This window comes from Scyliorhinus canicula, chromosome 18 (assembly GCF_902713615.1).
Source record: "Scyliorhinus canicula chromosome 18, sScyCan1.1, whole genome shotgun sequence".
Taxonomy (NCBI): Eukaryota; Metazoa; Chordata; class Chondrichthyes; order Carcharhiniformes; family Scyliorhinidae; genus Scyliorhinus; species Scyliorhinus canicula.
Genome location: NC_052163.1, coordinates 106012656 through 106037884, shown reverse-complemented (window position 1 = coordinate 106037884; position 25229 = coordinate 106012656). Strand labels below are relative to the sequence as shown.

Here is a 25229-nt window from a genome sequence, read left to right as displayed (position 1 = left end):
TATCGGAACAGCACATCATATCTAGAACTTTAAAAAAAAAAATGACAATGAAGAAAGCTGTCCCAGGAGTCCCAGAATTAGTGTCAATCGACCAACCCTGCAGCATAAATTAAACTCTTCTCAAGGCCAGATCAGAAAGCAGTAATATATTAAAGAATGACGAGGAGAGGAGCGGGCATCACCAAACATCAATTCTAGACAAGGAGGGGTGGCGGGGGCGGGGGAAGAGGTGGTGGGAGAGAGGAGAACTTCCTTCCTTGAACATAACAAGGTCACTACTAATCCTACCAATCCAAACCCTCCAGCCCTCCTTCCCCTCCCCCTCTCTCTCTTCTCCCCCCCCCCCCCACCCCCCACTCAAAATAAAATCATTTTCTCAAGTTTATTTTTGGCAGATCTTCTGACTTCCATTCTAATAAAATGTGCCTCTGTGCGATCAATGTGGTAAAGGCCACCACATCGGCTCATATCCCTTCTATTAGTCCTGGTATTTTCCACACTCCAAACAGAGTTTGAATGTGAGGAGCATCCAGCAAACCCTCGCGTTCCTGATGTTCTCTTTTTAAAAAAAATTTGGCAGAGTCACTTCGAGCAAGAATCTAGGCGAACATTTTTCCAGCTCTCCTCGCCTTGGGGCTGGGTTTTGTGCATTCATTTGCAATGGGACTTGAAACAAAACCTATTTATTCAGAAGTTTTATATCTTGCGTTCTTAAAATAGATTTAATCTTGTTGAATTCATGGAACTAATTCTTTCAATGAAAAACATATCGAAGTCATTTTGGAGAGTAACTGGTCATGAAAAATGCAGTTCTGATAATTTTAAGAGAAAACTGCTTCAGAATTTAATGCAATCAACTTCATGTTGGCCATCTCTAGGTCATGCAAGAAATCTCAATTGGAGGAGCCTAATCTGATCAGTTAAAGCACATGAAGACATTGCGCAATGCCGGGCATAAGAACAATACCCCTTTCTTTTGTAGCCCCTGCAAATAAATGATTACTATATGCAAGATCATTTTAACATTTTAACTTGACCAGTCAGGTGGGTGAGATCAGCCACCGATCTTCTACTTATCCAATTTTGGATCACATATGTAAGAACTTCCTTAAACATGGTAGAGCCCAAGTTCATTGTGTTTGGTTGCCACCAAATACACCACCTTCTCCTGCCGTCCTACTTGGGGTTGAGTACACAATTCCAATGACCTCTTTGACCTGAACTGAGTTTCAAATCCCAGCTTCCTTAATTCCGTTCTGCATTCACTCCTTTACCACATCTTCAGCAGCAGTCCTTTTGGAATACCATTGTATTGAGAAACGGTTCTGTTTTTAAGTTCTCTTTTCTCAAATTCTCTTTTGCAAAGTTCACCAGCTGTACATTCTGCCTGCCTGGGAATATTCTCTTAAAAAATGAAATAAAATAAAAATTGTTATTCAAATTTTCACAAAATATCAATAACAAAATACAAAAAGGAGATGAAACAACCCGCCCCCCCCCCCCCCCCCATATATACAAAAAAGAAATAAATTAACACCCGTCATCAACATTGAACAAATATACACGCCCCTTCAAAACAAAGAGATGCACCCCCCCCCCCCCCTCTCCCTCCTCGCTACGCCCTTTCAAAAGGCCTCCAATGCTGGGCTCCCTGAGCATCTAACACACCTGTCCTCACTCCCAAAAAAACCGGCTCATCCTTGTCCCGTTCATGTGAGCCCTATGCAGCACCTTAAATTGTATGAGGCTGAGCCTCGTGCAAGAGGAGGAGGAGTTCACCCTCCCTAGGGCGTCTGCCCACGTCCCCTCCACGATCTCCTCACCCAGCTCCTCCTCCCACTTACCCTTCAGCTCCTCCACTGAGGCCTCGCCGCCCTCCTGCATCACCTGGTACGTTACCGAGATCCTCCCCTCTCCAACCTGCACCCCGAGAGCACCCTGTCCTGGACCCCGCTTGGCGGCAACAGTGGGAACCGGTGGTTCCCCCGTATCGGGGATCCCACCGAGGCCCCCACCTCTCCCCTGTGCCGTCTCCGTTGCCCCCAAATTTTGAGGGTAGCTGCCACCACCGGGCTTGTGGTATACCTCGTTGGAGGGAGCGGCACCGTCACCAGCGCCTCCAGGCTCGTGCCCCCACAGGACGCCATCTCCATCCTCTTCCATGCTGCCCCCTCCCCCTCCGTCACCCACTTGCGCACCATTGCCACGTTGGCAGAGGGGGTCACAGAGGGTTGGCAGCACCAGCCCCCCCATTCCTACTTCGCTCCAGGAACACCCTTCTCACCCTCGGGATCCCCTGCGCCCACATAAACCCCGTAATGCTCCTATTAACCCGCCTGTAGAAGGCCTTCGGGATAAGGATGGGGAGGCATTGGAACAGGAACAGAAATCTTGGGAGCACCGTCATCTTGACTGACTGCACCCGACCCACCAAAGACAGCGGCAGCATGTCCCACCTCTTAAACTCCTCCTCCATTTGCTCCACCAGCCTCGTGAGGTTAAGCTTATGCAAGGCCCCCCAGCTCCTAGCCACCTGGACCCCCAAGTACCTAAAGCTCCTCTCCGCCCTTTTTAGTGGGAACTCACCAATCCCCCCCTCCTGGTCCCCTGGGTGAACAATGAACAGCTCGCTCTTCCCCATGTTGAGCTTGTACCCTGTGAAATCCCCAAACTCCCTGAGAATCCTCATCACCTCCGGCATCCCCCCCCACAGGGTCCGCCACATAAAACAAGTCATCCGCATAGAGCGACACTCTGTGTTCCTCCCCACCTCGCACCAGCCCCCCCCAGTTCCTCGACTCCCTCAACGCCATGTCCAGGGATTCAATCGCCAGCGCAAATAGCAGGGGGGACAGGGGACACCCCTGCCTCGTCCCTCGGTGTAGCCGAAAATACTCCAACCTCCTCTTATTCGTGGCCACACTCACCACGGGGGCCTCGTATAGCAGCCTCACCCACCTGACAAACCCCTCCCCAAACCCGAACCTTTTCAGCACCTCCCACAAGTACCCCCACTCTACCCTCTTGAAGGCCTTCTCCGCATCCATCGCCCCCACTATCTCCGCCTCCCCTTCTACTGCCGGCATCATTATAACATTCAAGAGCCTCCATATATTAGTATTCAACTGCCTCCCTTTAACGAACCCCGTCTGATCCTCGTGAATAACCTGTGGCACACAGTCCTCTATCCTCGTGGCTAAAATCTTCGCCAACAACTTGGCGTCTACTTTTAAGAGTGAGATCGGCCTGTATGACCCACACTGCAGGGGATCCTTGTCCCGGTTAAGGATCAAGGAAATCAGCGCACGAGACATCGTCGGAGGCAAAGCCCCTCCTTCCCTTGCTTCGTTAAAGGTCCTAACCAACAGAGGGCCCAGCAGGTCCGCATATGTCTTATAGAATTCGACCGGGAACCCATCCGGCCCCGGTGTCTTCCCCGGTTGCATGCTCCCTATCCCTTCTACCAACTCCGCCAACCCAACCGGCGCCCCCAATCCCGCCACCTGCCCCCCCTCTACCCTCGGGAATCTCAGCCGGTCCAGAAAACGACCCATCCCTCCCTCCCTCCAGTCGGGGTTTGGATCGATACAGTTCCTCGTAGAAGTCCCTGAAGACCCCATTGATGCCTACCCCACTTCGCACCACGTTCACTCCCCTATCCTTAACTCCACCGATCTCCTTGGCTGCATCTCGCTTCCGAAGCTGGTGTGCCAGCATCCGGCTCGCCTTTTCCCCATATTCATACACCGTCCCCTGTGCCTTCCTCCACTGCACCTCCGCCTTCCTGGTGGTCAACAGGTCGAATTCAGCCTGGAGACTACGCCGCTCCCTAAGCAATCCCTCCTCCGGAACCTCCGTGTACCTCCTGTCCACCCTCGCATCACCCCCACCAACCTCTCCCTCTCTCTCTGCTCTCTCCTCCTTGTGGGCCCGAATGGAGATCAACTCTCCCCTAACCAGCGCCTCCCAGACCATCCCCACTCGGACCTCCCCATTGTCGTTGGCCTCCAGGTACCTCTCAATACATCCTCGGACCCGCCCGCTCACCTCCTCGTCCGCCAGCAACCCCACCTCTTAAGGCCAAAGCGGCCGCTGGTCCCTCTCTTCCCCCACCTCGAGGTCCACCCAATGCGGGGCATGATCAGAAATGGCTATCGCTGAGTACTCAGTATCCTCCACTCTCGCAATCCGAACCCTACTCATAACAAAGAAATGAATCCGGGGATAGGCCTCATGAATGTGGGAGAAGAATGAAAATTCCCTGGCCCCCAGTCTCGCAAACCTCCATGGGTTCACCCCTCCCATCTGGTCCATAAACCCCCTCAACACCTTAGCCGCCGCTGGCCTCCTACCCGTCCTAGATCTGGAGCGATCTAGTGCCGGATCCAGCACCATGTTAAAATCCTCCCCCCTCCCCATGGCAGCAGACCCCCATCCCGACCCCCTCTACCTGTTCCAGCTCCCTCTTGGCCATTACAGCAGCAACCCGGTCCCCCCCCCCCCCCGTTGCATTGCTCCCCGCATTGCACTCCCGTAAGTCAGCCGACTCCTGCTGACCCCGGCCACTCCCACCACTCCTTCAACCCCTCCCAGTGTGGGGCTTCCCCTCCTCCCCATTGCCCACCAGCAGGCTCTCCTCCTCCCCCTACCGCTCTCAGCACGGGAAAAAGCCCACGCTTTCCACCCGCCCGATCCCGCCTCCTCTGACGCAGCTCCCTTTACAGGCCCGGTCCCCTCACCCACAACGCAGACCTGCCCCCCTCCCCGAGCCCATCCGACAGACCCAAGCAAAAACAGTGCCCAACCCGCCCTCAAAGCAACAAAGAACCAAAAGTAACAGAGAACCCCCCCTCAAAATGTAACACAGCTATCCCTGACCACCCCTACACGCAAACCCCCGTACCCAACCCTCAGTATGAGTCCAATTTTTCGGCCTGAACAAAGGCCCACGCCTCCTCCGGGGACTCAAAGTAGAAGTGTTGGTCCTTGTAGGTGACCCACAGACATGCCGGCTGCAGCATGCTGAACTTCACTCCCCTCCTGTGTAGCACCGCCTTCGTCCAGTTGTACCCGGCCCTCTTCTTCGCCACCTCCGCGCTCCAGTCCTGGTACATCCGAACCTCCGCGTTCTCCCACCTGCTGTTCCGCTCCTTCTTGGCCCACCTGAGCACCCACTCCCGGTCAGCAAACCGGTGGAACCGCACCAGCCCCGCCCGTGGTGGCTCATTAGGCTTGGGCCTCCATGCCAATACTCTGTGGGCCCCCTCCAGCTCCAGGGGCCCCTGAAAGGACCCAGCATCCATCAGAGAATTTAACATGGTGACCACGTAGGCCCCCATGTCTGACCCCTCCGTCAGGCCCAGGATCCGCAGATTTTTCCGCCTCGAGCGGTTCTCCATCTCCTCGAACCTCTCCTGCCATATTTTATGGAGCGCCCAGTGTGCCTTCACCGCAAGGCCCAAGATCTCGTCCTCGTTTTTGGAGACCTTTTGCCGGACCTCTCGGACTGCCACCCCCTGGGTCGTCTGGGTCTCCAGCAGCTTATCAATTGAAGCCTTCATCAGGTCCGCTTTAAGCTCCCTGAAGCAGCGCTGAAGAGCCTCCTGCTGCTCCTGCGCCCACTGCATCCACGCCCCCTGGTCACTGCCCGCCGCCATCTTGTGCTTCTTCCCTCGCACCTTCTTTGGCTTCACTACCACTTTTTTTACTCGGCCCACTCCTGGTCCAAGCCATACACTGCCGGGGAAATGTTGCTGACTCCTTCCCACACCAGGAAATGTCGAAAAAGTACCGTTGGGGGCCCTAAAAAGAGCCCCAAAGTCTGTTCCTAGCAGGAGCTGCCGAACGTGCGACGTAGCTCCGCATAGCCGCAACCGGAAGTCCCCTGCCTTGGAATATTCTCATTAGTTTTCCTTTGCATGCCTGTTCCTTTGTTTGCTGTCATTTCGATGTCCCTTGTTTCCAGAAGATTCAGTTATGCTCTTTTACTACTCCCAATTTTTCAAACACTTTTGTTGATACTTTAAAAGTCTGTTTGCCCGATATATTCTTGGTTCACCTCAATATTTTGTTGTCCTGCTTTCTTCTCTGGGCATACTTGTCTGTCTCCATGTGATAACCATGCCATTCTGCTTCAATGTCTATCTCCATCATCCAGCTGAGAGGGCCTGCAGTTTCTATCTAATCATGGCCAGAGAATTGCCTGTAACCTCTTCTTGCTCCTGCATTTTTACCTCCCGTGTCTCCTAAAGATCCATGTTTGCCCCCCCTCTTATTTCTTATCCACATGTCCTCTTGGCAACATCAAGTCTACTTCTACATGTCTACTGATGACACCCAGTGGCAACCAAGTCCCATTCACCATTATTTTTATGCTTGCTCTTATTGACTCCTGGTAGGCCATGCCTCAATTTTAGAATAATCCTGGTTTTTAAATCCTCCACTATGTCACTTCACCCAATCTTCAATTTTTAATTCCACCATTGGTAGTCATGCCTTCAATTGCCCCAAGCCATTGAATTCCTTTCCTAAACCACTCTCTGTCTATCAGTCCCTTCCTTTTAAGACGTGGTGTGAAGCTTAACTCTTTGACCGACCAAGATTTTGGTTCCATCCTAATACCTGTGGTTTAGTATCAAAATTTATTTTGAGGGGCCTGAGGACATTTTATTACATTAAAGGTATGACTTATTATTTTAACAATACCCTTGTTTGAAGAGATTTGTTTTCAATTGTTATCTCTTCCAAAATACTTAGTCAATTGGTTTAGTTTCCTCCGTTTGGTCAGTTTCTTAAGAGTTCAGTCTTTATGTTGGCAATTACCGTCAATCTTTTGAAGGGGATTACCAGTCTATGCCATTGGAAGTTGTTTTCTGTACCTCTTTTTGATTTGGGCCAGAGATAGATAAATGGATGTTGAACTATTATGTTATCATCTGCTATCATCATTTGTGACTTTTAATTAAATGAGAGATATTGCAGTGACATGTAGCATTGCTAAGGTATTAAGAATTGCACAGACGCAAAGGTGACTAGGCTTCTGAAAATGCTAAATTTGTAAAGCTATAATTTGCTGTAATGTTGAGCTGTTGCCATATCATTTGTTACTTACAAGTGATTAGCTATGAGTTTGATGTCAAAATTTACATAAGTTTTGATTATAGCAGTTTGTACTTATCACTGTATTGGGCGAGAATGAGTGGCAGTAATTAAGCATTATATAATCTATTGCGTGTTTTAAATCACTTTGCTTGTCAACATCTTGCTATCCGATCCTTCACATTTTGTTAGATTCAAATTTACTTATAAGCATTGTAAAAATATTTTTTATGATTTGCCTCAATATGAAGTAAATAAACCTAACCGCAATATTTCAATGTTTACTAGTATCAAGAACTTGAACAGGAGAACCAGAGACTAAAGAATGAGCTTGATCAGCTAAGGAAAGACTTTGTTGGTGGCAATTCTGCTGCAAATGATACCATGGAGCAGAACGATGCTGGTTACCATTCGATGAGCCAGCTCAAGACATCCACTGAGGAGATTGACAGACTTAAAGAAGAGCAGATTTGGCTAAAATCGCAGCTCCTTATGGCAGAGAAGGAAATTGACGCTATGAGAAACAAGGCAAGTGGTGCATAAAATAAATATTCCAAAGCTTCGGATGAAGTGATTTTTTTTTTGCAGAGTCCGAGATTTACAGTGCAGAAGGAGGCCATTCGGCCCATCGAGTCTGCACCGGCCCTTGAAAAGCGTGCCCTACTTAAAGCCCACACCTCCACTCTATCGAGGTAACCCATTCAGTTATATCCAAAATGATTCCTGGTATATTCTTCATGATTCCTGGCAGTTTGATTTTGACCTGTCCGCTGTTGTTTTTTGCATATATGTTGTTTTCTTCTGAAATTATTCCGTATTTGTACACTCAAAGCCCAATTTCCTTTTGGGCACTGTTCCTTTGCAGCCACATCTGTTCAATATTTTAAACTTCAATTTGCTCAAGGAAAATGTATATGGCTCAGATTGAAATTGGGTTAAATTCTCTGTTGGAACAATTGTATGTCTCCTCGCATCGTGCCTTGTACTGAGACACAAATTAATATTTTCCAGCAGCATAAAAATGCCATGGGTTTGGAACCAGGCTAAATAAAGTGTTGGCGTGTCAACATATTATAAGGTCCAAGTCCTAACATGTGGATTTGCATCTCTAACTTTTTTGGTGATCTGATTTTGGTGTAGTGTCTCTGTCTGTCTCTCTCTCTTTTTAAATGCAGTTGCAGTGTAACAATGTTTGAAATCTAGCTGCGATTGGAATTCTCCATTGAACTTAATTCTGTTCAGATGTTTTAAGTTTTGTTTGAATGCCTGCAAAGCTTTGGGGCAGTACTAAAAATCTTCAAACAAATCTTGCATCATTTATCTTGATTGTTGCACAAATCCAGAGAGTCTCAGCATCTGTTTGAGGGTAAATAAACGAAAAGGCTGCAACTTATCAATCAGTTTGTAGTTTTCAAGAGCTTGGCTCAAACCAATTTGAGTTATTGGATGAGAAAAGCAGCACTGTTCATAAAACCTGGAAGACCGGTTGGCAATACTGGAACCACAGCATATCTGATCTAAAATGTTATCTTTGGCGTGATGCACTCAGGGTGCATGTTAGGGGTTCTCTATGCACCAGAAATTTGTAAACTATGATGTCTGTCTTGTTTCCAAAGGCTATTGTATCTTTCAAGATCAATGAGTCAATGGGATATGCAACCAAAATACTATAGTAATTAAGAAGATGGTGCCTTTTTAAAAAATTGGACAGTCCTTTTTTTACCTGCATCCTTTGCATGTTTGTGGATAATGGGGTATTTTCTTTTTGTAGGCTACTATGGCAGACCTATTAGGGTTACCTAAAGATGGATCTAAAATGTCTGAGGAGGATCTCCGATATGCCTATGATGCTGTCCGTGTGGCCAATAAGTAAGTGAAAGGAGATCTTGCTTGGAGCAGGAGTCGATTTATAACTAATCAAAAACAACAATTTTATGTCGTCTTAAATGTGTCCCGTGATTATTTACTCTCCTGCCAACAGAAATAATTTCCCCGAACAGGTGCCGGAATGTGGGGACTAGGGGCTTTTCACAGTAACTTCATTTGAAGCCTACTTGTGACAATAAGTGATTTTCATTTCGTTTTGTTTCATGTCACCCTTCATAACATCATACACCTCTATTAAATCTCCATTCCTCCAAGGAAAGTGCTGATGGATCCGAATTCTGGTCATATGCAACTTGAGAGGGATGCATATTAATAGCAAAGTGGATTGTAATGTGCAAACTGTATGTGGTAAATATGAGAGCTGAAATAAAGGCAGGAGAATGAGCAGTTAGAGGGACGATCAGTGCGAGCAATCAGTGAAATGGAACAAATACAAGGAAAACTGACTGGTAAGGCAAAACCAGGGGAGTGAGAGAAAGAAATGGAAAGATCGGCACTGTGTCAATATTGAGTGGATCTTTGGTCTTTCATTGATTGGAAGTCCCCCTCCTTTAAAGATAGATCCCATTGTCTGCTGACTTGAGGTGGGCAGTGTTACCAAATGGAAATGACTGACTAGCAGCAGAAGTGGCTATGGTGGTGATTTTAGCCACGTATACTAATTTTAGTGGGGCACACTTTAGATGCACGTACACCATGTGCGGTGAAATATATTCCACGTATTTACCAAACAATTATCTACCCTAATTGAACAATCCGTAAAGTAAAACATATTAATCAAAAAACTTGCGCATTCTACTTTTGTCATTTGCCAACAAATGCACAAAACGATTAAACTACGTGCACACATCTGCTGTGTGAATAAATATTGAGATCACGTGCCCAAAAACTGTCTTCCACACCTCTACTATAGTGGCTACTGTGCGTGACAACAGACTTGAGGGCAACTAAGTTGATCAAATTCCAAATGTGGTTGTGAAAATTTAATTAAACAGAAAAATGATTTGTGGTGTTATTTGTGTTGCTTAATTCAGATGGTTGGCGTAGTGTTCACAAAGAACTCAAATAGCTTGAACTTAAACAAAGATATAAATTTATTAACATGAATTTGGATTTGACATGTACTTCTAAATAATACAGTTGGTTGTTAACATACAAACTATAGTCATCTACAACTAATCTTAATACTAGTATAATCTATGATCTGCTCTAACTCACACTAATAATAGATCTGACTGTCTCTAGCTAACTTCTCGAGTACCCTCTCCCACAAGGCTTAGCATCAATGCCCTGAATACTTGTATCTATAGCTCCCTCTAGTGGCTACTCTAGATATTTCATTAACTCTTGCAGTTCTTACAGTTATGATAATACCACAGGGTTGACATTTAACGGAAGGAAGAAATTGTTTGCTTGGCTCTGGGTGGCCAATACGCAAGTGAAAGGACAACTGCTTGGAACAGAGCATGATTCAATATTATAATCAAGAACAGCAATTTCTTGCTGTAGGGAAAGTCTAACTGACCCACTGCTCATGTACAAAATCTGCTAGCATTAGTTTGACTGCAGTCACTATTCCTGCAAGACTAGAACCTCCGCACTTTCTATTAGTAAGAAGTGTTGTTTATGTGAAAATGGTACAGCAATTTCAGGCTAGGGGCAGATGTGAAGTTGCAATCAAGTATCCAAAAGATTCTGTTTGACTTGTACTGATCCATAGCATGGAAAAGTGGTATCTACCTCATTGTTCAAATGTATTGAATGGTGAGGTTGCTCATAACTCCTATTTGCATGAATATTGAAATCACGTGTGTTTTACACTCTGCTGAATAAAACCATTGGTTGTGTCTGAATACCCAATAACTAATTGTGACTGCGGCTAATGCATGTGATAATAAATAGGTACGGACTACTGGTAAGGCTGCTACAGAAAGTCGTGTCCATTTCAATAAGTACCCATTTAACAATGATTGACAGTAATGAACATATATCACAATCTGACACTAAACTATTACAGGTGTGGAGTTTCATTACTTCAGGTATAAATGTTGACAACTTTATAAAATGTAAAATTTATATCTGTTTAAGTTTTAAAAATATCATATCCCTACAGTGCAGAAGGAGGCCATTTGTCCCATCAGGTCTGCACCGATCCTTCGAAAGACCACCCTGAGGTGCAATTTAGAATGGCCAATCCACCTAACCTGCACACCTTTGCAGCTGGAGCACCCAACTTCCCTTTCTGTACCTGGTCTGATTGCTTGCACCTACTCTATCATTCCTTGGCCATCCTTCCGCTGTTTATTTCACAAATCTTTGAATCTGGGTCAGGAGATGCCCTGTTCTCCTGCTCCTCCTTTCAGCAGCAAATAGGTCACCTGGTACATCACGTTATGGCCCATTATTTTTGAATACATTTCTTCAATTATGCATGCAGGGGAGGATGGTTTGTAACTTTCTGAATCTGTATCAATAATGTTACTTTAGGTGGGGAACTGGGGCAAGATGGTTTATTATAATGAGGCATCGGGAATATATAAATAAAAATGCAGACTTCATTGTTTAAAAATTCAGCAGATGTGTTTTCTTGACGTAATTTTTTGGATCGAGGTGCCATAACTATATCTTCTCTTGTGGCAATATTTTAAATGGTCATTGTGCATACTATGCAGTTGAAGTCTGCTTTATGGGTCACCTAGGGAATAAGATACAAGAGATTATTTTCTTTCTTCTAATTTGCAGTTACAGGCAGTGGGTATGAATGCCTTGAATCATAGTATCACTACGGTACAGAGGAATGCCATTCGGCCCTCTGAGTCTGCACTGACCTTCTGAAATAGCACTCTGCCCACATCCCAACGCTATCCCCAGTAACACCCATCTAATTCTTTTGGAAATTAAGGGGCGATTTAACATGGCCAATCCACCTAACCTACACATCTTTGGACTGTGGGAGAAAACCGGAGCACCCAAGAGGAAACACATGCAGACACTGGGAGAAAGTGCAAACTCTACACGAACCCGGGTCCCTGGTGCTGTGAGGCAGCAGTGCTAACCACCATGCCACCCAAATCACACTCGCTCGTGACACTCTGCCTTTCCAGGTAGTTGACCAAATAGAATCTGAGAACGAGCAATCCAGTCCGAGAAGTCACTAATTGGGTAATTGCAAAGGTTTTCTACTTTGCTTCATTTGTAAGCAGCATATTTATATGATGCAAGACCATGAGGGTATTGATTGAAAATGCTGTGCCAGTGATGTGTGATTCCAAGATAAATTTATAAACTGCAAGCAGTGCTCAACCTGAGTATTCAAATATGTTACTACCATCACGTCCTTTTATAAGCTTTTAGTTTTGGGGCCAATTATTCTCACTCACTTGCAATGTGAGTTAAATGGAAGTTGCAAAAACATCTTTCTTAGTTACCGATTGTGATCTTTAATGTAGTCCTTCATTTGAGTTGCTATAGCTATCAACTGTACAGGAGTAGGGATGTCTTGCTGCGGCTGTACAGGTTAGACCATTAGACCACACCTGGAGTACGGTATGCAGTTTTGGTCTCCTTATCAAAGCAAGGATATACTTGCCACAGGGAGTGCAGCGGTGGTTCACCAGACTGATTCCTGGGATACTCGTACGAGGAGAGAGTGGGTTGTCTGGCCCTGTATTCACCGGAATTTAAAAGAATAAGAGGAGATCTAATTGAAATGTATAAAATTCTGCTTGTTTTTAATCTACTATCCACATTTGCTGACTACTAGCAGATACACCAGTTAACAATTGGAGGTGGGAATTTTCTGCCTCCATTCCTAATTGGCAGGTATTAAAACTAATTTGATGCTGTCTGGAGCGCAAACTGTGGATTAAGGTGAGCAGTGTTCTGACCTGTGATCAGCTGCTGACTACCAGAACAATAGCAACTGAAGTAATACAGTTTTATTAGTTTGGTCTACAGAACTACAATATTGCAGAAATAAAGTACTTCAGAAATGTAAATTTTTAGTTTTGTATAATATTGGTTAAAAGGTAAGGTACCAAGTTCCTCTGTACTTGTTTTTTTTATAAATGTTTTTATTGGGTTTTTCAAACATCGTATATTTACAAGGTGTACACAAAGAGAGAAAAAAAGAGAAGCTAATACAAACAAGTTTAAAAACAACAACACTATATAATTAGCAAAATCATGTAAATAATAGGTTAAAAAAAACCAAGCTGGGGGAAGTAAAAACTGGGGAAGTGTATATACATCGAGATACTGGAGAGACAATTGCAGTATACCTGTATACGGGGTGGGATGGGGGGAGGTAGGAAAGCCACCCAGTCCCTTTTTTTCTTCCGCTTTTTTAAAAAGAGAATACATGTAACACCAGTAATATAAAACAGATCTGGGTGGGTGGGTGCCTGATGTTGCTTGCTTCTCCCAGTCAGTTTTCGCTGATTGTTGCGCATTTGCCTCTGCTTCGGCCATTCAGCATTTCTTACTCGTACTTTCTTACTCTCTGTTGCTGTGTTCATCATGGCCATTGTTGTTTCCTGTGCTCGCCTTCCAGTTTGTGTTGCCCTTGTCTCCCTCCCCGGTTCCCCATTATTGTTCTTTGCCCCCTGACCTTCATTCTTCCCTCCCCCTTTCCCTCCCTCCCTACAGCTCTCCTTTCTTTTCTATTGTGCTTAGCTACATCCTCTTGCACTGTTAACCCCCCCCCCCCCCCCCCCCCCCCCCCGGTCTTTCCCCCCCCCCCCCCGGTCTTTCCCCCCCCCCCCCCGGTCTTTCCCCCCTCTCTCTTCTCACCTGTTTCAGCTACTTTCCCCGGCTGTTGACTACTTAATTAGTTATCAGCTTGTTCGTTGGCCACAAACGGGTCATGGAACAGTTGGGTGAATGGCCCCCATGTTCTGAAGAAGCCATTGTCATAATATACACCAGTATATCATGGTGCAGGCACACACTGGACACACACAGGGACCAATCAACATGTACAAACACCGCAGCCAATCACCAGTTAGAATACACATACTATGAAGGCAGAGGGCACCACGGTTCCCACTCATTCTGGGTGCTGCCTCCGAGTGTAACAGGAACTCGCCCAGCACAGACTCTCACGTGCTGAGAGAATCAACTGGTTCGGACAAGGCTTGGGTCTCTAGTTTAAGTTAGCATCATTTAGACCCACAGTCATCGTGTGTTAGTTAGTTAGAAGTAGTTAATAAAATTGGGTTGAACCTTCATCAGTGTTGGAAGTGTCTGTTCATCTCTCAAGTTTACACTAGCCAACACTTCATGATACCAGGAGTTGAGGGATGCTCGCACTTCTGAGACCTACCTTTCAGTGATCTGCCTTCCACCAGTCTCGCGCCATCCTACAGAATGGACTCCGTTTGCCCGCCGCCACCTCTCCGCATTGCAGGGAATCTGGGCTCGAACTGGAAACTTTTCAAACAGCGCTTCCAGCTGTACCTCAAAGCCATCATCCGAACCTGGGATGGCGAATTTGACCGCTCTCCTCCCCATGAAGAGATCCTCCTCTCTACTTTTTAAACAATGTCTTTATTTTACCTCGTGCCTGAATGCAGTCCTAGAAAACACTTATAGAACCAATCCCAGTAATTTCAAAGAATATCTTGTTTGTTTTTTGAGCCTGTGCCAGTCTACTGGATAGCGTTCTCCTTCCCACTTCTAGTAGTTGAGTTTATATAGTTAGTCACATATTGAAAATGCTTAATATAAAAACATTGAACTCAAAATAATCCTACATTTGTGTGCGCGAGATTTACAAAGTTGTCCTGTCTTGAGATATACACACTAAAGTTGTTGTAAACTGGTTGGACATCGGAGTGCAGCAAATGGCACAAGCTGTTTTAATCAAACTTACAAATATGCTGTAACATGGCAGCGATCACTATGTTAAAATAATGTTTGCATTTTTGGTGTGATTGGCACATCCAATTTCCATATCTTACTGCTGCCACTGCAGTTTGGTAATCTGTTCGGATAGCCGGTTTTCATTCGGGTGCCTTGTCGATGTTTTGCAGTGCAGGTTCCGCTACTGTTGATACCCATCTGTTCCAACTGCCATACATCTGTTCTGTTCCGCCTGACACGATCCTTGTCACCATTGTGATTTACCAATCCTATTGTTTGTTACTCAACACTTCATTTGAAGAACTCAGCAGTTTTATTTTCAGTACTGCCTTTCTTCAATTAGGCATGCCGTTTCTTAAAAAAAATCTGTTGTCAGTGACGTTCTCCATTTGGCATTGGGCCACTTTGATGTGGCTCTCATTTTTAACCCCTCCATAATTCAACGGAGTACAACGTGTTCCCCTCATTCTGGAAGGTGGAAAATGGGCACATGCTCGGCTAGTCGGGCAGCACAAAAGATACATTCCATCCACTCTGGTATTTTCACTGACCAGGCAAGGTCTTCCTAGTATTAGTGTATAGGAAGGATTTAGGATGGGTCAAACAGTGCTGCCCACATTTGATAGTCACATGGGAGTAATGTGGTGTAGAGGTTGGCATGAAGTACCTAATCAGGACTGAATCTTGTATATATGTTTATAGTTATATTATCAATAAATATCCATTGTCCAAACATGCAACCTTTCCAACACCTCTAACTACCCTTTCACTTTTAATGCACCTGGATTTCAGTTTTGTTCAGACTGAGGAAATGCAAGTTTCCTTTCCATTCATTGCAAATACTCCAAATGTAAAAATACTTTGTAGTCTCAAACAATTTTCCCCGTCATTTTCAGTGCTTCAAGTGATTATCATTTCAGGTCGGCATGGTATTGGCAGGGTTGCTTGCATCATAAAATGACTAAATAGGAAAAGAAGGTGTCACGCATGTATTTTGATGTCATCGTTTTAAGGTCGGGTCTTTGAATTTCTCCTGATTGGTGGAAACCCTGGGTTTGCGTGTACCTGAGGCTTCTGCCAGAGTTATGGAAGCGATCAGTGGAACTCCAAACACCTGGAGCATGTCTCACTTTTACAACCTTTCCCTTCTCCCATAAACCCTAATTCAAATTGAAGATGATACCTTCTTGCTCACTCACTCACTCTCGTTGCTCTACTATTATCAAACATTTACCTACCTCTACCTGGTACTTGGACAACTGAGTTCTTGGGGACTCTTGCTTTGTTTTTGGTTATGCCTGTCACTTTCTCCTTGCCCCAACCCTATCCTGTAGATTAAAGTTGACTTGATCAATTGGCTACTACTTTTTCACCATTTTACAAACATTTTCCTCCCCCTTATACAGACTTCTCATGGGCCAGTTAGATGAACAGAAGGCACAGCATGTGAAAGAAATAGCGACTTTTAAAATTGAAGCCAGAGACTTTAAAGAGAAATTGAATGAACAACAGAAATTCTTCGCTCAGGCACTACAGCTGTCGTCAGAGGCACAAATGGAAGTTGGGTTACAGCAGGAAATCGCACGCCTTGCCAATGAAAACCTGGTAATACTATTGCAAAGGCATTTTTGATCTGTCTTTCAATATGATGATCAACATTCTAATCCTGGATATTAGTTTTAACAGTAAGCAATATCCACATTTATGGTCTTATGTATATTTTCCCTTTTTATGGGATGTATTAACATACGTTGCCAGCGATGAGTGAAGGAGAGACTTGAGGATTTTGTCGTTAAACCAAGGTATTTTCCTGACTTTAAAAATTTGCTAGTGATGCCCTCTACCCATAAGAAAATCTGCATTTATTACCCATTCGGAATTGGAAAAGGTAATGCTGAGCTTGTTTAAGTGCCATACAGTATGGTTTGAGGATTTTGATCCAGTGACCAGTGACGGAACGTTGATATGATTTCAAGTCAAGATGGTGTGTGGCTTGGAGGGGAACATTGATGGTCTTCCCAAGCTGTTCTTGTCCTTCATGCTGGTAGAGGTTGCAAGTTTGGAAGGTGCTGTTGAAGGAACCTTGGCAAGCTGCTGCAGTTCACCATATGAAAAGGACACCCCACTGCCACTGTGCCTCAGGAGTGAAGGGAGTGAATATTTAAGGTGATGGTTGGGGTGTTCATTAAGCAGGTTGTTTCATGCTGGAGGAGGCCAAGCTGCTGGAGTGTTGTTTGAGCTGCACTCATCCATCACACTCCTGACTTGAGCCTGACAGGCTTTGGGGGGTCAAAGTAAGCTACTCGTTACAGAGTACCCGACTCTTGTAGCCACGGTATTTATGTGACTGGTCCGGTTAAATCGTTGCTCAATGGTATGATGCCTCCAGGATATTGGTGGGAATTAAGCGATAGTAATGGGCATTGAATGTCAGGGGAAGGTAGTTAGATTCTCTCTCGTTTAAGATGTTTATTGCCTAATACATTTGTGGCACAGTGGTTATTGCCAGGAACAAACATAAACCTAAATGTAGGTCTTGCAGCAGTGGGTAACAACTGCATCAGTATCTGAGGAGTTGCGAATGGTACTGTACAGTCTTGCAATTGGTGAACATCTCCATCTTACAGGTGCAGCAAGTGATTAGGAAGGCAAATGGAATGTTGTCATTTATTGAAAGGGGAATGGAATATAAAAGTAGGGATGTTTTGCTACAGTTGTATAAGGTATTGGTGAGACCACATTTTGAATACTGTGTACAGTTTTTGGACATGGTTCATTCAACAGATTCCTGGATGTGAAGGGGTTATCCGAAGAAAGTTTAACCCTGTATCCATTGGAGTTTAGAAGAACGAGGTGATTTTATTGAAAGATTACAGGATCCAGTGTAGATTTGGAAGGATGTTTCCCCTTGAGCACGAGAGACTAGAACTAAAGGGCACAATATAAAAACAAGGGGTCTACCGTTTTAAGACCAGTGAGAATTATTTTTTGGAGTGGTGATAGTTTGCGGGATTCTCTTGCGCAGAGAATGGTAGAGACCGGGTCATTGAATATTTTTAAGGTTGAATTAGATAGATTCTTGATTGAGAAGGGCGTCAAAGGGTTTGGCGGATAGGAAGGCAAGTGGAGTTGAGGCTACAATTGTTTTAGCCGTGAACTGGCAGAGCAGGCTGATGGCTTGAATATCCTACTTCCACATCCTCTCCTAATTTGTATGTTTGTAGGTCACTTATGAAGCAGCTGAAGATGGTTGGGACTAGGACACTTAGCCTTAGGACATCACAGCAGCTGTTCTTCAGTGCAGATGAATGGCCTTGAACTATCCACCACCTTCTTCCTTTGTGCTAAATGTGACTGCAGCCCATGAAAGATCATGAGGGATAAGATATCGTTAAAGTATATAAATTCAAATGGCAGGCAGAATATTTTTTGAAATGCCTGTTGTAGAATGTGGATTCTTATAGCTACAAGCTACTGTAGCAGCTGATGAATAGTTCTGGGAAACCAGGAATGTTGAAAATTATGGGGAGTGAACTGGAATGATATTACACTAAACAACCGGGCACAAACTTAATGGGTTGTTTGTGCTACAGCACAATGTGTAATATGTTATCAATGGTCTGTATTTAAAATCTTATTGAATTTATTTTCTGCAAAATCAGTTTGCTGAGGTGGTTGGAGTTGAGAACTCTTGTTCTACAAATGGCGATTGATGCTAGATCCCTTGTTTAAATCGATTGATTACAAAAGATATTTGGGGATATGAGAGAAATTGGGTATTTAGTGTTGGGTTCCATAATTTACTTAAATGGCAAAATGGGCTCCAAAGTGGCGGTCCTCCCTTTATTATTGACAAGGACCATTACTCGGGAACCCAGCTGCACGCTACTGCCACGAGCTTTTCTGCTTGGCTTTTATAAAAATGAAATACTGCTGCACACCCTCCAATATTGATCTATTCTGTAGAGGAAGGAGGACCCAGTACTGCCCTCGCCTGGCATCCACAAATATCAACTTTTTCAGCATGGGTCACTCTTAAGTTGGTGCCACTTCACTCGTGCTGCTTTCTCAGCTGATTTGTGCCTGGTCAGAACCCCAAGTTTAGCACCTTAATTGGTGTGCGTCAGAAGGAGCTGTTGGTTATAAATATGGAAATTAATATGTAAAATGTTGCCTTGCAATATTTGGAGGCTGGGTTAATTTAAATATACTGTTTTAGATTCTGAGGACTAACAAATCCTAACAAACTACGTTGTCAAAGCTTGCACTGGTAGTAGAGGAATTTTAGAGCCTTTGGAACAGAAATATTGACAATATTTATGGGCAGCACGGTAGCATAGTGGTTAGCACAGTTGCTTCACAGCTCCAGGGTCGATTCCCAGCTGGGTCACAGTCTGTGTGGAGTCTGCACGTTCTCCCCATGTCTGAGTGGGTTTCCTCCCGGGTGCTCCGGTTTCCTCCCACAGTCCAAAGATGTGCGGGTTAGGTGGATTGGCCATGCCAAAAAAATTGCCCTTCGTGTCCAAAAAATGTTACGTGGGGGTTACTGGGTTACGAGATAGGGTAGATACGTGGGCTTCAGTAGGGTGCTCTTTGCAAGGGCCGGTGCAGACTCGATGGGCCGAATGGTCTCCTGCACTGTAAATTCTATGACTCTATGAATCAAATAAAACAAATCCAAAGATTATTTAACAGCCCCAGAGGAAGGCTTTTTTTTTCTCGAGCAGTTTTATATTAATCTGGACAATAATGTGCAGGTGTTGTCAGTTGTGTAATGGATTGTAAAACAACGTGATGCTCAGGGTGCTATTCTGCCAAAAGGGAACGGTCCCTTAGCGAATGCATTTAGCCACGCGTTTCCCAGCGCTCGCAGTGCCAAGAAACATATGGGTATTCAACACAACTCGCATTGAATAATGGGCCTGAACAGGCCACAATAGCCCTATTTTGAACGGTGAGAAGCTCCGTTCGCCGGAACTCCCCGTTGTGCGAGGGATGCTATTTTTAAATAGCGTCCCGATCTCCGAGGCCCCTGAAACACCATCGATCACCATCCTGAATCTATTTTTTAAAAATGTAAGAGTACCCAATTATTTTTTCTAATTAAAGGGCAATTTTGCATTGCCCGTCATCAAACCTGCACACCTTTGGATTGTGGAGGGTGAAATCCACGCAGACATGGGGAGAATGTGCAAACTCCACATGGACAGTGACCCAGGGCCGGGATTGAACCTCATTCCTCAGCGTCGTAGGCAGCAGTGCTAACCACTATGCTACCGTGCCACCCCACCATTCTGAATCCATGCAGAAATCCCACATGCTATTTATGTTTGCCTGCATTAGATAAGAAGTCACTATGCATGCTTAAGTTTGCTACTAAAGATTTAGCTCTTTCAGTGATGCACAGTGGCTTACTTCTGGTTTCTTAATTATCCTAGCCCGTGTGGTGTTGAACTTAAATTATCTTTAGCAGGAATTATAATGCTCACAAGTAATATCAAGTTCCAAATTTGACGAAGCAACACATGAATGAGTGAAATATTGGAAATTTGTTGATTTTGTTTTTGTATGGGAAGTTCTAGATTTAGCTTTATTTGTGGGTGGGGGTGGCTGGAGGTCTATTTACCCATTTCCTGTTGACTTGTATTGCACAAGGAGTTTGTTTCTATACCTTCTCATTGAAGGTACCTCCTCCTACTTGGATATTGTTCTTCAGGTACTACCATTTAATTTATGCTTTAAACAAATGGCCAGTTTTTAGTGTTGGATCAGTGTTTAAGGTTGAGGGTGATTACATCCGAATTTGAAACACTGGGAGCTTGCAATAGAAATTAATTACTCAGCAGTGGAATTGTTGAACTTAGTACAGGAATTTTGGGGCCATTTTAAGGCTATCCATCACCACCATACTGGATATCAGTTAACACTGGTGGAACCACTGTCTCATTACTTGTGGATTATTAAAACGCCAAGTGGAAAACTGGCATATTCTTTCAGTGAACGATCCCACCCTAAACCCCAATTGAAGCAGCTAAAATATTCCATGTCAAACCATTCCTGGTAATCTCTGCCTGTGATGTGTTTCTTCACATACAGAGTGATGTTGCCTTCGCTAATTTTAATTACTGCAAAACAAGAGAACTTGTAACTTGAAAGTTGTGCTCAAGAATATTTTTTTCCTAATCTACTTCATATGTTGCTTTTGGTGCATAAGGGGTCCTCTGCTTCTTCTGGAAGCTGGAGCGCTTGCCAGACCCTTTCCTCAATTTATTTTACTGAAACCAGCTCATGTGGATCAGGGACAACTGGAACCCAAGCGAAGATTTCTGACAGACACTACTACATCCGTTGTCTCAACCTGACATCTATCACCTATCTGATTCCAGTTAATTTTAGCCAATACTTTGTCCACCTCCAAATCTTGCGGGGGGAGAAATCTACCACCCTCGAGCTTGTCTAAAAGCTTTTCATGTGCAATTTAATTGGAAGCTTTCTGAATGTTTGGGTATATCGTGGGGCCAGGTTAATCAGGCAGGAAGTGTCATATATGCCTTTTAAGGGATAGCAGCATGCCATCACTAGAAGAGAAGTATCATGTGATCCATTCTCCATTTCACTTTGGCCGTGTACAGCTCTGCTGCTGATGTCCAGTTTTCTATCTATGTACATGTGTTCTTGTGTGCTTAACCTAAAATTAATACCCAATGAGCGGAATTAAATGGAAAAAAATTCTAAGTTCGTTTGTGGTGGATTTTGCAGGGAGCTTCCCATCTGCTCGGCTGGTGAGTTCCCCACCGCTATCAAACAACACTTAATCACCTTTTTGGGCCCCGGGGAGTTTTGTCACCAGTTTAGCTCACACTTAGAATTTTTTTCAGCACTGGGAAGCTGAACTGAGATCGGGGCACCCTTTCAAAATAGCGGCCCGATCTTGAAGTGAGCTTGTACCCCTACCCAGGGGCAATGCCACACCCCGCACACATGGGCATTACCCCACACCCCCTTACAGGTGCCTACCCTCCACCCCTCCACCCTTCATGTCCCCTCCTTTCATGGTCAAGGCTCCCTTATGGGCTCTGACCCTTGGCAGTGCCAACCTAGCACCTGGGCACCCTTGCATTGCCATCCTGTCAGTGCTTCTACCAGCTTGGTATTGCCACCTGGGCAGTGCCAATATGTCTGCACTTCAGGGGAGGGCCAGGAAGCCTCAAATAACCTGAGATCCCCCAGGTGTCGTTCTGCCTTGTCCATATTTGTACGGACCAGTACTGAGTGGCACCCGTCTAATGCCTCTCTGGGGAGGCTGGTAGATCCCGGTAAGCACACCTATGTAGGTTTAAAATCTAGGTGGGTGTGTGCTGTTTGGTCATGCCTCTTTTGGGTGGGATTTTGATATTGATGCCTCACAGGACTTGGGTATATCCTGAAAAGCATAAAGGCTGCCAGGACACCCGGGGGAGGCTTCTCCTGTCATCTACTGGTCTGTAGATCGCACCCAATGTGTTCATACAATCCTTTGTGTGGTGCTTTTGTACCATTATAAAAATATGACGGGAAGCATATCGATGCTCATTGTTGTTTCAAATCAATTCCATTGTTTGCCAAGTTGGACTAACTAGGCAGTTGCACATGTTTCACTTTTCTGGAAGTACACTATTACTGTGCTTTCAGTCAAACAAAGCATCTTCACTCATTGGCCTCTTGCGACAGTGTCAGTAGATCATTTTATGGGATGGATGACGTGTTAAGTCTTTGAATAATTAATTTAGTATGCATGTTAAAGGCTCATGAACTAAATTAGTTACTGTTTAAGGTTTCAATTTTTGTTTAATACTTTTGCTGTTCACGATGGAAAAGATCCTTGATCAATTAATGTGACATAATCTGTGAATTACGGCATTACAGATGTTTCAGCCTCAATTTAAGCACTTTTGTTTTCTGTAGGATCTAATGGAACAAATTGAGAAGCAGGAAGGAACTGTAAATAAACTGGAGAAACAGTTAAAATCCATGAAGGAATCAAGTATGTTTCATTGTGGTTTAACATTTTTAAATGAAAATATACTTTTTGGGTCTTTTCTGTCTTATCTTAGATGCTGTATTTTAGATCATTCTACTTCACCGGGGGAGTTTATTTAATCCAGATAAGTATGGTCCTAATCTACAGACACATTTCTGATAGTGAGCCCACCATAACGAACAGAAAATCTTTAACTAAATTGTTTTAGCTGAAGAATTATTTTTCCATCTTGAACACGTGTCAGATTATCATATCCTACACTGAGCTCGCTAAGCAATTTTCTTTGAATGCAAAGTTGGCAATTGTATAATGTTCTTCGCAGTTGCAATACCAAACTGCTCCTCGACCAATTGGCTGCGATCTCTATATGCTTGAGCTATTTTATTTTGTAATTTACTTTTCCAGCTTATTTCATTCCTTTTTGAAGTTTCAAACTAACTCAACTCTGTTTGCGTCTGTTAATTGTCCTGCATTTTTCCCCCAGCATGGCTCTTCTCTCTTCCCCACCCCACAAAAAAAACCTAGGCTTGTTGGGTTTAAATAATCCCGTCGCATTCAAATTATGTGGCTGCTGTAAGATGATTCCAGAATTTTGTTTTTTGTCAAACGTGTCTGCCAATTTTGCATGTAATTGAAAGGACGTACACTTTTGTGCTAAATTTTGTATAGTGTGTAAGGATTGTGCAATTAAATGTGCTCATGAAACCCTTTGCCACAGTTGCACCAAAACCCTTAATGGTTTAGCTGCAGTTATTTAGTTCAGGATATAATATCCAAAATATTTTGCAACTGGAAGGTTGTAATTAATCAGAGCATAGATTGGTGTTTGTCTTAAAGGCCTCTGCTCACTGCAGTTGGCATTAGGGAGCCTGTGTCCGTGATTTATCTTTTGATCTCTCTTGCTCACTAGGGATGCCGACGTACAGAGCAGACTTTAAGGCGGATGAACTACCTAAGGTACCTTCCATCCCGTGGAAACCTAAGGACTTCCAGGGAATGTTAGAATGCAGAAAAGAAGATGAAGCTTGCTTAATAAGGAAACTTATCACCGGTAAGACAGGAGAATTGAGAGCTGACTGCATTGCAGGGTCACTTGCTGGAATGCCAATGAAATTTTTATACCTGCAGATCTTTCTAACTAGCCTACTTAATCATTTTCAGGATTCCTTTCTCAGGAGGGGATAGCCTAATTGAGTGTTTGGCCTGTTAGGAAACCGTTGCGCAAAAGATTTTAACAGTTTGCTTTCATTAACATGCTGCTTTCTGACTCTCCCTCTAAAAATGATTGCTGCTAAGTAGGAGTAAAGCCAGAGTCTCCGTGAAAAGACCCACGCCACAAGGTAAATGCTCCTGGTAAATGCAGCAGATTCTCGTCAGGGGATGGGACTGGAGAGTAGTAACTCAAGATTCCTCATGTGGCCCAGAAGAGCACTCCTGCTCCAGGCCCATGAGGAAACTGGAGTCGGACAGCTTTTCTTGCCATTTCTCTCTTTTCTCCCCCCCCCCCCCCCCCCCCCCCCCCCCCCCCCCTCTGGGGAGGGAGTTTTGTATAAGGTTCATGAATACAAAACATCTGATTGGCTGAGGTGTCCTTTTATCTCGTGGTAATTTTTTTTGTGCGTCATGTTCAGGACCCACCGTGCAATCGTTTTTGTCGTTGAGAATTTTTTCAGAAGCCTGAAAAGAATTTCAACACTAATCGGAAAATATTGTTATTTCATTAAACTCGAGTGCCTGCTGCAGGACTCTGTGGTGATGTCAGTTTTGTCTTGGTGGATCTGATGTTCATTGTCTTTTTACTGAGATTAAAAATGAACATTTCCTGTTTCGGATTGCTATGAGTTTCAATCACTACCAGTAAATAGTTTAGTTTCTGTCTGGATCAAATCCTTGGGAGATTCCATCTCTGATAGAAAGGTGGGGGCTGGGGACTGGTGGGGGTGACAATAGCTCTGTCAAAGCCTGGGCTTGTGACAGACACTCTGCCATGGATTAGTCTGTTTCCCTCATTCTGTTTGATAAATGATATGGAAGAGTATTTACAAAGCTGATCATGTGAAATGGGCTGATTTTCTGTACTTTCTTTCAATTCCCTGGCTCGAGTTTAAATAGTGTCCAGAAGGATATTGACTCCAGGTTTTTCTTTACAATATGCAAAAATTGTTGAGGTTTTAACCTAATCTGCTGTACCTGTTCAAGGAATGAAAATTATTTGTGATGGGAGTTGACAAGATAAAAAGGTGTCTGCACTCTGAACTAGAATGCAAGAGCAGTTTACTATTTAAATAGGGAGAGATTGCAGAACTTTGTGGTACAGAACGATCTGGGTGTCCTGGTATGAATCACAAAAGGTTAGTGTGGT

At 44.3% G+C, this 25229-nt stretch overlaps 1 protein-coding gene across 2 annotated transcripts in view; it reads left to right on the top strand.

Moving 5' to 3' along the window:
- The window catches only part of LOC119953728 (unconventional myosin-Va-like), a 149281-nt gene that overhangs the window by 111684 nt on the left and 12368 nt on the right, over positions 1 to 25229 (top strand). For both annotated transcript variants that reach the window (XM_038778278.1, XM_038778277.1), the window contains exons 25-29: positions 7387 to 7626; positions 8870 to 8967; positions 16254 to 16452; positions 22792 to 22870; positions 23778 to 23918. In XM_038778278.1, the coding sequence (XP_038634206.1) occupies positions 7387 to 7626; positions 8870 to 8967; positions 16254 to 16452; positions 22792 to 22870; positions 23778 to 23918 (757 nt within the window). The remainder of the gene's footprint in view (positions 1 to 7386; positions 7627 to 8869; positions 8968 to 16253; positions 16453 to 22791; positions 22871 to 23777; positions 23919 to 25229) is intronic.